Below are 13,810 nucleotides of genomic sequence, written 5' to 3'. Positions count from 1 at the left end.
TGAGCCCAGCCATCAACTTCCATCAATTTTAAAGTTTTATAAATAAAAGGCACCCAGTTTCCTCCCTGAAACCATGTTTTTGATTGGGTATTTTATTATTTTATTTTTTACTCAATTTACATTCTGTTTATTTTTTAAAGTTTTGTATTATCAATACTACACCAATTGTTTATGACCTGAATCCAATTATCTTGTTTAAGTCTGCAGTACCCCTGTCACAAACATGTTATGTGTTACTCCAGACAGTAGATGGCAGTAGAGCTACTGTTTTGTACTGAACAAATAAACGAGCAAAGTAGTTCAGTGTTGGGAGTAAACAAGAAGATAAAGCAGTCATCAGCCACAGTGCTGGCTAGTAAGTGGAGTAACGTTACTTTACGGCGAAGGTAAGCGACGACACGTCTAAGATAACATTAACATATAGCAGCGTGTAACGTGTCATGTTTAGTTGGCGCTAACTCGGCTAACGTTTGCTAACAAAGAGACAGTCAGATAGCATCAGCATCTGTTTGTTTTGCTACTTCTCGCTGTTATGTGGCGTTAGTTCCATACGTGGTGCATTATAAAAAAAAACAATACATGTTTCTATACCACTGGGTTTTCATTACCTGGAGGCAGGTAACATAGACCATTTAAATCTTCAACCTAAGAGACACTTGAGTCACCAAAATGCGCGGTGAAGCGTGTTTTTGAGTTGCTTTAAGTGCTAGTGTGAACTTCGCTCACCGCGAGACAACCCAGCAAATCCACTGTCTGCACGGCATAGGACAACACTCTGGGTAATGGTTCACAGAAGCTAAACACGGGTTGCATAAAAGCAAAAAGACGAACCGCAGGGGTGTAATTAGCTCCCTGCACAGCACAGGACAGTGTTCAGTAGTGTGACTGGCTGTGGAAAGAAGAGGTAAGAAAGATTTCTCTGTCTCTTTTTGCTTGTTTTGAAGTCAAAAGCAGTGGCTTCTTCTTGAACTGGCGCTGTTGTTGCATGAGGTACATCAATTAATCTTTCAGGCCAATTAATCATGCCGATTTTTGCAGTCACCCGATGATTACTTATTTATCTAAGTTTGCTGAAGTTCTCAGAAACTTGATAAATGCTACTGAATGTTTTAGTCATCCAAAAGTTTATTGGACAAAGTAGATTTTTTTTAATGACCTGTCTCATGTACTTATTTATATATTTAATATTTAAAGGGCCGTACTGAAGTGCAGACTCAAAATGCAGATAGACAGACAGTATCATTAATTATTATTAATAGTGCCACAACTAACGATTCGTTTCTCAATTAATCGTATATTTGCTTGGGCAATAATATGTTAAAACATTTCACTTTGTGTTTCTGTTCTCACATCAAATGAATCGGTTTTACTGATTTCTTTGTTATATGGAGTAAATAAAACAGGAAATATTCACTTTAGATGCAAAACAATGAAGGAGCTTGTTTTAATTATTAAAAAAAAATGCTCAAATTAATGAATCAATCATAATAGTTCAATTATTTTAATAATGATTAACTATGCACTAACTGATTAATCTTTGCAGTCCTAATTTTAAAACAAAAGATTATCTAGTAAGAAAATGAACCATAGAAAAAACATGCTGGTTGACCTCTAGTGTTTTTGTTTTAATATCAATCGCATTGATTTCAGTTATTTCTTTGTTTTCAGAAATGCAGTCTGTGGTTAAACAAAACCTCCACCCAGAGAGCGAGGCAGACATCAACAAACTCATCAACCTGAAGCTCAATGCATCCTATACCTACCTTGCTCTGGTACAAATTTTATTCACATAATTTCAAATTTTTTTCAGATATTCATATTCATACACAGAATTCTTAAATTTGATATCCCCTTTTTTCAACTCTTTCAGGGGATGTACTTTGACAGGGACGACGTTGCCCTGCCAAAGTTCTCCAGTTTTTTCCTGGAGCGCTCAGTGAAAGAGAGGGAACAAGCTGAGAAGCTGCTGGAATATCAGAACGTGAGAGGAGGCCGTATTTTGCTCCAGACTATTGCTGTAAGTCCAATATGTTAAATTCCAGAAAACTTTTCTAAACATTATTGGTGTACTTGCTGTTCCATTCAAATCTACACTTTGTGTTTTAGAAACCAAGTAGAGAGGATTGGAGAGGTGGTCTCGATGCCATGTCCTTTTCTCTGGACCACCAGAAGTCCCTCAACACCTCTGTTCTTGACGTGCACTCCAGAGCGGGTGTCAACACTGACCCTCATGTACGTGTTATGAATCATACAGTCACCACAACTTGTTCTAAGCCTGCTGTGAATATGGCAGAAGAGCTACATTGTTGCAAAGAGCTGTGTTAAACAGTATATCTAATATGATATTTCATGGTATTATTTGTTGAATATTCAAATATTCGAAACTCCAGCGCATGAGAACTAGTGAAAGTAATGCAGGGTTCACATTGTGTTGAGCTAATGAGAGCAGCTTACGAGATGCATTCAAAGACCCTGATCAATTTTGTCACTTCTGTGGGAACTCTATCTCAAGCACAAACACACACAGTCCACTAACTATTGGACATGGAGTAGAAATGTGTTTTCATAAATGCAATCATTAACTAAACATTAGTTTTTTATCTTTCTAATATACTTTATTTCAAAAAGTCACAGTAACTGGTCAACTTTTTTATAATCATCAGACAATCGAATTGCTCCTGATTGTGTTTTGCCTCTTGCAGCTGTGTGACTTCCTTGAGCAGCACTTCCTGGAGGACAGCCATGACACCCTTAAGAAGCTGGGCGATTACATCGGAAGCCTGACTCGCTTGACTGCGTCTGACACACAGGGATCGATGGGCGAATACCTCTTTGACAAACACACTCTGTAAAGGTCACAGCAGCACAGCGACATATGTTTCCAAATGGAAACCGTTGCTTACAGTGTGTATTTTCTTCCATTAAAACTACAACACGACACTCTAGACCAAACTTCATTCTTGTACCAGTGGCAATAGAGAAGTTAAAAGCAAAGTAACGAAAAATACCTCTTTTTTTTTTCTTGAGAAATACATTAAGTAACTGTTTTCATAAGCTAAACAACTCAGGTCAGTTTTATCATGTGTTGTTCATTCCATCGTGTCAGAGGTTTTAAAGACAAAAAGAAATTTGATGATTATGGTGCTATCAAATAAAGATAAATTATGATACCTTGTTTTGTATTTTGTTTTTCTCCCTAAGTCATATCTTATACTGTTAAACAGGTGGACACCTGATGTGCTATGCGTTCTTTACATACTGTTACAGCACATCTGTGCCTATAGAACACTGTAAAGATAACAGTGGGACTTTGCTTACATATTAAGTGACCGTGAGATTAAGAACTGCATGTACAACATTGACACAATTACAGGTGCAGCAGCAGGGGTTTCAACTTAAACAGTTGATTGTTGATTCTCATGCACGGGTGACCCTGGTATCCCCCGGTATGGATATGTATTAGAAGATTGTGTTATAAGACAGTCTCCCAGCATTATGCCCACAAAAAAGGGTGCATCCCGGGTAATTTATAAATCATATGTCAGCGTCGTTAGGGATGTTTGAGCCATCAGCGTTGGTCATTTTCAGTCGCGTGTACAAATAAGTATTGTTTAAATCCAAGTAATCCTCACCGCTAGCCGATATGAAAAACTCCAAGGGACCTGAATCTGTTATTCAGTGGTCTTTTTGAAGAGCCTCATTTAATACAACCAAACCGTGTCCTTCTTGTTGTCCTGATACTCAGTGTTGGGTTATATTGGACACCACATCCCTCACAATATTTGTGGCAGCAGTTTTTAAAATGGTATATACTGGTGTTGGTCATTTTTCAATGCTATCTCTATATCGTCAATAGTTGATTTAGACAGCGATGTGTGCGGCTTGTCATATGTCCCAGTGGGGATCCGACGTTCGTAATCCAATACATTTATACACCTCAGAAGCGGCACATGACTATCTCCCACTAGTTGATATTCTATGTCGCTGTAAATAAATATAACTACTACCGTGAATGTCGACGGGGTATGGGGTGAATAGTGTTCTCAGAATTTGGGTGTCGCCGGTGTTTCAGATAATCTTCCTTTAAAATGTATAGCTGATCTCGTGGTGCCAGAAAAATATAACTGGATTATACTGCATTGTTGTACGAGCGATACTGACCAGTGAGGTGGGTTTTACACTGATGTGAAAGATAGAGTTTTATGGCCCTCTTGGTCATTGAACAAAGGACCATATGGTTTCCATCCAAGATGCATGTTGGCTCCATCTTGAAGCTCCCAACACATTGCTACTGTACATTGGGAAAGATGTGCCAGCTTTATCAACTGTGTAATAATGGGCAGGTGAATTCAAGAGGGTTAGGAAAAGTCCAAGAAAACCAGCTGGATCTGCTTCAAAACATACCAAGTTCTCCTGGGACATGACATGAAGCTGTGGCTCTTATCAAGCAGACCATTTCAACAAGTTTGTTGTGCATGTTCACTACTCCTTCACATGAGATGTTTACAACATTCGAGGATTACAGTTCACAGTGCTCTAAAGACAAATGTGTGGTTTTTTTTACAGTAAAATGGTGAGCCACATGATGGGGAGGCTGGAATTACCACGAGTAGTGCAAACTGTCATGGTTAGCTATGCTGAGGGGATTAGCAAGGAGCCGAATGCATTACAATCTCTTCAGTCTAATGGATAAACACAACCACCACAGCTGAGTTATTTTTCCTTCTGAAACTGTTCAACGTGGCTGAAATGTTTAAACAGTGAGGCAGCAACGTAGCTCCTCACACACCTGTCAGGGATGTGTTTTCAGTGTCCTAATATCAGGAGGCGGACGGGTGGTGGTGTGTGTGGGTGTGTGGGTGTGTGTGTGTGTGTGTGTGGGGGGGGATTAAATCACAACAGTGATTTGTCAGTGCTTCAGCTCTGATGGAAAAAGGTTTGCAAAGAGCCAGTCAGAGTCAACAAGGAATCCAGCAAGGCCAAAGCAAGTCAACGTTTGATCCATCAGAGGAAACCGAAGGAGCATATCATCAGGTCAGAGGACAATGCACGAGATTGTAAATATTTTTGTTTTGATGCAGGTGCAAGAAAAACAAAATGTAACTAATGAGAGACGATAGACTTTTAAAATGAGTTTTGTTGGACAGTAAAAGCACATTTGGCTTTGATCACATCTACTTGATGAGGATATTCAATCGATGTTAGGTCTTGTTAGCATGATCATCACTACATTGCTACAACTAACAGTTATTTTCATAATCCATCCATCCAAATCTGTTGATCGACTAATCTCGTGATCCACAAAACATTGGAAAATGTAACGATTTCAGAACCTCAAAATGATGACGTGTCTTATTTTGTCCACAAACCAAAATGGTTTCTTTGTTATATGGAGCAAAAGAACCAGAAAATATTCACTTTTAAGAAGCTGAAAAATCAAAAAGCGTGTTTTAATTTTAAAAAACAACAACACTCAAACTGATTCACCAATGATCAAAACATTTGATGATTTATTTAGTAACCAATTAATAATCCAATTGATTCATCGTTGCAGCACAGTAATATTGTCCTATCCTATTTATATAGTATGTGTTTTATCTCAGTCAGCATTGTCTCTATGAAGCATCTTCAACAAAATTGGTGAGAGACTATTTCCTCTAATACATTTCTGATTTGTCACTAAACTGTTACATCATGCACAGTGTATGTGACAAATACAATGCTGTTAAAATGAAATACACGAATGACAAAAGCAGCATTTTGGCTCCAATATTTGTACTTTCTGTGCTTCAAAACGTGGCTCTAGGTGAGGAAATGTAGCATTTTTTTGAAGGGATCTGGGATTTTTGGATTAATATTGTTGACCAAGTCTCCAGATTTTCATCCGATTGCATGCAGAGACAGACATGAGAGAAGGTCGGGATGGGATGAACAGGGGAGTGACAGCATCATGTGATGATACAGGGAGGGGGAGAGATGGCAGACAGAAAGAGAGAAACAGAGGGATTAAGGTCAGCCATGCTGAGCATCTGGCTTCCAGATATCCTGTGCTTTTCTACTGTATTGCAACGCTTGGATGAAGGATTACACAGTAGGCATACAAAGTTGTGCTATCTTATAATAGAGGAAGAATAAAGCAACACTGTGTAAATAACTGCTCTGATTAGGCCTTTTTCACAGCTGACATGAGACTGGTCAGCACCGGTGTCCGGGCCCTGAGGGCCGCAGAGTTGCCTGAACCAGAGCCGGAGGAAAGTACTGAGCCAGGTTATCATGAGCACTCCCATCATGAGCAATCCCACCATGAGCAATCCCACCATGAGCAATCCCACCATGAGCACTCCAATTCAGAGCTCCACCCTGGACACGACTTCAGCCACATGAAGGAAAAGTTCATGAATGAAATCACGCACCTGCCAGGTAAATCACACCAACAAAACCAGCAAATTACTATGCTTCATTTATTTTATGCAGGAGGAAATCAACCCCGAGTATTTTGTCTGGTATCTCTGACAGTAAAGTGGTTTGTGAAGTTTCCAGATATTGCACAGGCTGCACGGTTTCCTCTTCCCTTTAAAGTGATAGTTCAGTTTTTAGACAGCCTTTTATATAATCGGTAACTGAAGATTCCTCACTCTCCTGCACCAAACTCCATAGAGAAAATCATGTGTTTAGCGTAGCGGTCGGGGGACGGGGACACACGACCTGCTGATGTTCTGCTGCCTCATTTGGTCACTGACGTAAATCCAAACAAAGGATTTCAACACCAAAGTCACCACATAACTAATTTGAATCAACAACTAATCTGTGCCAAATTCTCGCCGTGGATTTTATTTTTCACTTTCCCATTTGAAAAGATTAAAAAGGACATTATTGAGATCATACTATTTATACGATTAGATGTGGAGAAGTCCTGTATATACATAGATGTGTACATACATATTGTGTACACATAGATGTATATTTCTTATACATGTTATTCACTTTTCATTCACTTTCATTATTTAATGTTATATTATTTGGATTAAATTTCAATAATTGACAATAAAGTTGACTTTGAAGGTATTGTTGACTTGGCTTGTGCCACTTTATTTTAGGTCCTGAAGTGTGTACGTAAAATATGTGTTTCCTCATGTCCCAGTTTAGCACACTGCTCCTTTAACAGCTACTGTTGATGCCTCGCCGTAAGCTCCTAATGATAAACTGCTGCGTGGTGGAGCTGCTGCTGTCGGCTGTGGTTGAACAGAGACACTCCCTGCAGCCATGTGTTGTTATCTGATTGTGGAGCAGGGTGTTACTGAGGAACATGCAGGCTCAGCAAACTGTGCCAGATAAACACATGGGTTACTGTCATATTTCACTGTCATGAAGATGATGATACATTTTTATGAATTTAAACATCAAACTCAGCTTCTTCTTTTTTTTTGTCTCGTCGCTTTTACAGTCATTTGTAGCATTTGGCAGTTGGGATATTAGTTGATATGAATGTTAAAGTTGAGTTTTTTTGACGAGTGAATGTATGAGGTACTATAGAGACCCATAAACGAGCCCCCTGCTGCAAATAACAGCCTGACATATGGGATGGACGCACGCTCTCACTGAAAACACGACTACCAGTGGGGACACAAGAAAAAGAAAAACGGATTTTAGCCACTTAACAAAAAACTCGCCTTCTCAACACGGTTAAGTTGTTTTTCCACTAGCATAGTAACCTGGTACCAGGTCATTTTTTTTAGTACCTGCTCTGGCGAGGTTCAAAGCGCCCTGAGGCGATACTATGCATGACGTCACCAGACTTACGGTCACCGATTGGTCAGAGTGCCGTCACATGAAGAGACGTCCGACACAAGAATCAAGCCGAACAATGCCGAACTGTAGATCAGTTATAAAGACTTAACAATCCTAAAAATGTGTGTTCATCTCCAACAATTACCAGGGAAATAAAATCACTGATTTTGTCTATGGGCTTTGGTGCGAGGAGTGAGGGACACAAATTTGCTTTTAAACAGCTAGATAAAGTGGTACACATGTTCTTAAGCTTGGCTCGTGTGGGTTCTACAGCGGCATGTGTGTCAGTACCTCACACCGAGGACATACGGTGATCAGACGTCCACTTTGTTGATCTGACTGTTTCTGTATTTTCCAGTTCCCATGTGGGCGATAGGAGCCATCGTTGTGGTAGTCCTGGTTTTGGTGGCGTGCTGTGTCTTCTGTGTTTTCAAAAAATGCTTTGGGAAAAAGAAAAAGCCAAAGAAGGTACGAGAGAGGAAGACTGGTCGACGCAAGAAGGCAACGGAAGGCGATGGAGAGGCTGGAGATAAGGTAGAGACTGTGATTCCCACATATCTGTCACTCTGATCTTCATGAAGAGCTAAAATGTTCTGTCTAATAGGAGAAAGAGGTGAAGAAAGAAGGGGAGGAAGAGGAGAAGGAGCAGGAGAAGCTGGGCAAACTGGAGTTCTCCCTGGACTACAACTTTACAGATTGCCAGGTCCAATGTGAAGACAAAATATTCATTCATATTCTCATTTTCATGACCACTGAAACCTCCACTGATCATTCTGACATCTACTTCTCCTCCTCTGAAGCTCATAGTGGGCATCCTCCAGGCTCAGGACCTGGCTGCTATGGACATGGGGGGAACGTCAGATCCTTACGTCAAAGTATTTTTGTTACCGGATAAAAAAAAGAAGTACGAGACCAAGGTCCAGCGTAAAAACCTATGTCCTGTTTTCAATGAAACCTTCATTTTCAAGGTACTATGTGGCTGCTGATATTGTTGCTGTTAGGTTATGTTCTTTTATTTCCTCTTGTGTCACTTTTTTGGCTGATTTCTCAACTTCCCCTCGTCTTTACACTCTCACATCTTGAGTAGTGTGTGTCCATGTATCCCTCTCTAAAACGACCATGTTTAAATGTGTGGCTGTGCGACTGTGCTACAGTGCATTGATGTGACGACCTCTCTCCTCTCTGTAGATCCCATACGCAGAGTTGGGTGGAAAGACTTTGGTGCTGCAGGTTTTCGACTTTGACCGCTTTTCCAAACATGATATGATTGGTGAGATAAAGATTCCCATGAACAGTGTTGACATGGGTCAGCCAATGCAACAGTGGCGAGACCTGGAGAGTGGTGAGAAGGAGGAGGTATGACATATGACTTTTCCATTTCAAGTCAATCTGTTGATCCGGCCTGGTTTTAGGCTACTTTGATTCAAGGACTATTAAAGCTGTAATAGGTAACTTTTAAACTTTTTTTACAATATAGATAAAAAAACAATATTATACTATCATACTGAAGGAAATAAAAAATTAAAATTAGGGCCGTCAATTAATTAAAAATAATTAACTACTTAATCACACAATTTTCTGTAATTAATCGTGAAAATAAACCTGAAGCTTATAAGCTATTTATTTATATAAAACCATGGAATGAATGTAGAATCAACACAAAAAGTATATTTAAATTAATTTCTTTAAACTTTAAACACAGTTTCTCTCCTGTGAAGTTCTTATTTGGCACAAAAAGAGGCATCTTGATATTTATATATAACAAGTTAGTAAATCTTTACACAGAGAACTACAACACACACAGAAAACACTGCTGGACACTGAAGAGAGTGCACAAACTTACATAGAGAGAAAGAGGGAGAGAGAGAAACAACGCGTGCACACACACACACACTTTAGTTTTGTCCAACAAGCCGTCGAGTAACTTTTTAAAGTGAAACTTTCCGCCTAAAAGTCCGTCCTTATCCATCGTTGCGCCGTAGACTGTCCTGTAACCAAATATAAGCTTTCTGCCGTGCTTGTCATAAATGTTAATAATCAATCCAGTTGTTTCTAAAGAAACTACAAAACCTCGTTGAAGAGCTAACCAGCGTCAGCCTTGCAGTCGATCACTGCAACAAAAGAGAAAGATTTCCTCAAAGTCTGTGTGATTCTTTCTTCAGAATAAACAATATTGTCCCGGTATTGATGCTGATGTAACCAAAAACTTTGTTGTGAAGCTCAAACCAGAGTATAACTTCACAAGATGCTCCATATTGATACAGGTCGCACCTAATGCTCATATTATGAATTTTTTCTTACAATAGTACGTCCTTATCCTCATAATATTGGCACTTTATTTTAATATTCCACCTTTTTTCTGGTAATATTACAACTTTATTCTTTTAATATCGTGACTTTTTTTTCATAATATAGTGACATTTCTCCCATAATATTGGAACTTTTTCCAGTATATTACAACTTTACACTGGTAATATTGCAACTTTTTTTCTCATAATATTACAGCTTTATCCTCTAAAGCTTAATTATTTTTTCCTCTTTTACCCTGTTGTAATTGTCAAATGAGTTCAGTCACAACATTCTCTGTTTTTAGTGTTTAGTCTGGTGTCGCTGTGCTGCACTCAGGAAGTGATTTATTTTACGTCAAGACAAACGGAGACAATGGCAACATTGTGCTCGTAAAGTGAGACGACTGCACACAGGTTGAAAAATGACAAAAAATACAAAGAAGTGCCCACAAAAAGTACCAGAGAAGTCTCTACTGCTCAAAAAAACAAAGGTTCAGCAGTTTGATGGGACAAATGCTTATTTGAAATAAGATTTCAAGGATGATTAATAGTTTTCTGTGATTAAAAGTGATTTTTTAATTATATAAAATGATGATTATTGTAGTAATTGATTTTTAATATAATATATAATGAATACATGATCATTTTCTAAAAATAGAAAAATGGTTTAATAAATGCATTAAATCTGATGGAACACTGTGATGTTTTTCAGCAAGAAAAATTGGGCGACATCTGCATATCTCTGCGGTATGTTCCCACCGCCGGCAAACTGACAGTGAACATCATGGAGGCAAAGAATCTGAAGAAAATGGACGTGGGAGGCTTGTCAGGTAATCCTGCTCTCTTACTCTTTAATCACAACTATCTAAATCACACCTCAGTGGTGTGAAGAAGTTAAACTGCGCAACAAAACACAACTAACACCCACCCCCACCCCCATTTCTCCAAAGACCCATACGTGAAGATTGTTCTGCAGCAAAATGGAAAACGCATCAAGAAGAAGAAGACGACGGTCAAGAAGAATACGCTCAACCCCTATTTCAATGAAAGCTTCAGTTTTGAGGTTCCCTTTGAGCAGATACAGGTAGGCGCTGATATCACAATATAACCCTACTACAAATTATGTTGTAGTGGAAAACCAACTGCCGTGCCAAGTTGAGGCGAGCTGGGACCATAGGTGAAAAGGGGGCTATAGTCTCATGATGCATGCATACATTTTATTTTTGAATTAGTAAAAATGTTTTTCTTGTGTCCCTGCTGACTGTCAATGTTAGTGAGAGTGAGTTTCCATGTGTCAGGTTTTCAGAGCAGGGAAGCTACTGCACACAATGTCCGTACCTGATTCAACCAGATTTCAAAAGAACCTGATTTATCACTTTAAATAAACATATAGGTCAGTGGTAATGTGGTTAAAAACAAGGTCACCATGCTGTGTGGAGTTTGCGTGTTCTCCCCATGTTCTCTGGTTTCCTTCCACAGTGCAAAAACATGCAGATGCAGATGCAGATGCACTCTAAATCTGGGGTTTCAAACTAAAATGACCTGAGGGCCACTTAATGTCAGGGGGGGAACAAAACAACTTAGTAGGGGTGGGAGATTGGAGCTTAAACTTGAATCACCATATATCACAATAACGACATTTGTGATGGTGTTATGTTAGAATTTCAAAATAAAAGTGTTTGTTTTGATATGGAAGAAGAAATAGTTGACAATAAAAAATGCATTTATTTTCATAACCCTTGGATTTATCCAAGCACTCTTTGTTTGGACAGTTGTCTTTTGACTTTTTTCCTGGTTTTGCTTCTTGCAATAACTCATTATAATTTGATATTAAGTGGAGGGCCGTATGGAATAGATTGGTGATGTGGTGAAAAATAATCTTTTTCTTTTCCTTTTTTTGGTTTTCAGAAAGTGCAGGTGGTCATCACAGTGTTTGACTATGATAAACTCGGGAGCAATGACCCCATTGGAAAGACCTTCATGGGTTATGGAGCCACAGGGGTTGGCCTGCGCCACTGGTCAGAAATGCTGGCCAATCCCAGACGCCCAGTCGCCCAGTGGCACACTCTCATGACAGAGGAGGAAATTGATACTGCACTGAAGGCAAAACCTCGTTAGAGTTGCACCAGTGTCACTTATATCTGCGTTAAACCCTGAGGTTTCCTCAATTTAATTTAGTTTCTTTTAAGGTCAACACGTGTACAAGTGCTGGTGTGATGTATCTGTTTTTTGTTATTTGAATCCCTCCTCCCACACGACACCTATTAACCAAACTTAAATTAAAAATAGACATATTTAGATCATCTTCATCTTTTGAAAGCCTTATTCTCAGTCTTTCTCATCCTAGTTGGGAAACGCAAAAAACTATTCTGAGTCACTGTTTATCATGCACCTGCACCTGATTCAGAGTTCCTATTAGAGTTCTCTGAATTCTTATCCGAGTTAGTACTAAAGACGGATAAAATCATAATTATAGGGGATTACAATGACAGTGATAGTCTTCGTTCTGCATTTAATTCACTGTTTAGTTGGTTTTGCTCAACTTGTGAATAAACAAAAGTTAATTGTGGAGTTCCACAGGGCTCAGTACTTGGGCCTATTCTTTTCACCTTGTATCTGCTAGTGTGTGTGCTCTTGCAGGGGCCTAATAAAAGGTGTATTTTCAGGATCCTCTGTATTCTTCTGAAAAATTACACAACCCTGAAGTCGAGACATCAGTAGGGATGCTCTACGTCTTATGTTTAAAGAAAACTCTGTCATTTATTATAATTTAATTTAATTTGTTTGTTGTTGACGTTGTTTATGTCTACATCCTGTTTTATTTGTGCTGCTGCTGTGGCTTTTTTTCCTGGTAAAATAAAGAATAAATAGAAAATACTGATGATGTGTTCACTTTATAAGTCTCCACACACTGCTCTCCCATCCATGAAAGTACATAAGCTGCTTTTTTTAAGGAAATAGTATCAGCAATGCTGGCCCTGTATTTACATTGCATACATTTTGCAGTACCATGAGTTAGAGGTAAAGGAAATACAGTCTGAGTTTGGTTGAGTTATTTTGGGTTTTCCTGCTCAGTTTATGTCAAAACCTGAAAAGACATGAGAAACAAGAGAGATTTTGTTAAGTGGGAGAATTCATTCTGAGGTTCACCTGCAATACTGCCAAGGCCCACCAGTAGTCACTGTGTCACATTATATTATTGTGAGTCCATCTGTTCTTCTGTTTAACTGTAACCTTTGCTTGTATCTATAGACTTGATAAATATCTGTGTGTTGAAATTTTTATTCATGAGGATAAACCTCTTGAGATCAAGCATGGATTACAAAGGGGGGTGGGGAGGAGTTTGTCCCAGTTTGAGTTGCATCATCTTGTATAGTCTCTCTCTCTCTCAGATTACATAAGCAAGTACCTCTGATGCATTACGCTTCCATCCATCCACCTTCTACTGCGAGGGGTGCTGTGCCAATCTCAGCTGACATAGGGCGATAGAAGGTGTGACACCCTGGACAGATCACTAGTCCATCACAGGGAGACACATAGAGACAAACAACCATTCACTCTCACACTCACACCTTAGAGTGTCCAATTTACCTAATTCTCATATTGCATGTTTTTTGGGCTGTGGGAGGGAAACCCACGCACATACGAGGAGAACATGCAAACTCCACACAGAAATACTCTTGTTCTGACCGGGTCATCCAACATCATTTCTATCCTTATCTAAATTGATCTGG

General features: G+C 39.2%; 3 protein-coding genes across 5 annotated transcripts in view; 2 read left to right on the top strand and 1 right to left on the bottom strand.

Annotated features, from left to right (window-relative positions):
• LOC131448858 (receptor-type tyrosine-protein phosphatase H) overlaps positions 1-13,810 on the bottom strand; it is a 29,855-nt gene that overhangs the window by 13,089 nt on the left and 2,956 nt on the right. The window lies entirely within an intron of this gene.
• Positions 277-3,170, top strand: zgc:56095 (Ferritin, lower subunit-like). Of its 2 annotated transcripts, none has more exons than XM_058620821.1 (5): positions 277-386; positions 1,669-1,772; positions 1,871-2,017; positions 2,107-2,232; positions 2,703-3,170. In XM_058620821.1, exons 2-5 carry the CDS (start codon positions 1,671-1,673, stop codon positions 2,850-2,852), a joined length of 525 nt encoding a protein of 174 aa, XP_058476804.1. In that variant the 5' UTR covers positions 277-386; positions 1,669-1,670; the 3' UTR covers positions 2,853-3,170. The 2 variants fall into 2 exon arrangements, with proteins under 2 accessions (XP_058476804.1, XP_058476805.1); XM_058620822.1 differs by lacking the exon at positions 277-386 and adding an exon at positions 477-904.
• Positions 4,894-12,329, top strand: syt5b (synaptotagmin Vb). Of its 2 annotated transcripts, none has more exons than XM_058620816.1 (9): positions 4,894-5,034; positions 6,168-6,420; positions 8,147-8,322; positions 8,393-8,491; positions 8,589-8,756; positions 8,977-9,144; positions 10,789-10,906; positions 11,027-11,160; positions 11,985-12,329. In XM_058620816.1, exons 1-9 carry the CDS (start codon positions 4,927-4,929, stop codon positions 12,192-12,194), a joined length of 1,434 nt encoding a protein of 477 aa, XP_058476799.1. In that variant the 5' UTR covers positions 4,894-4,926; the 3' UTR covers positions 12,195-12,329. The 2 variants fall into 2 exon arrangements, with proteins under 2 accessions (XP_058476799.1, XP_058476800.1); XM_058620817.1 differs by having other exon boundaries at positions 4,960-5,034; positions 6,181-6,420.

The sequence above is a fragment of the Solea solea genome, chromosome 21, assembly GCF_958295425.1.
Source record: "Solea solea chromosome 21, fSolSol10.1, whole genome shotgun sequence".
NCBI lineage: Eukaryota > Metazoa > Chordata > Actinopteri > Pleuronectiformes > Soleidae > Solea > Solea solea.
The sequence above is the reverse complement of the archived record's forward strand: the minus strand, read 5'-3'. Positions and strand labels throughout refer to the sequence as shown.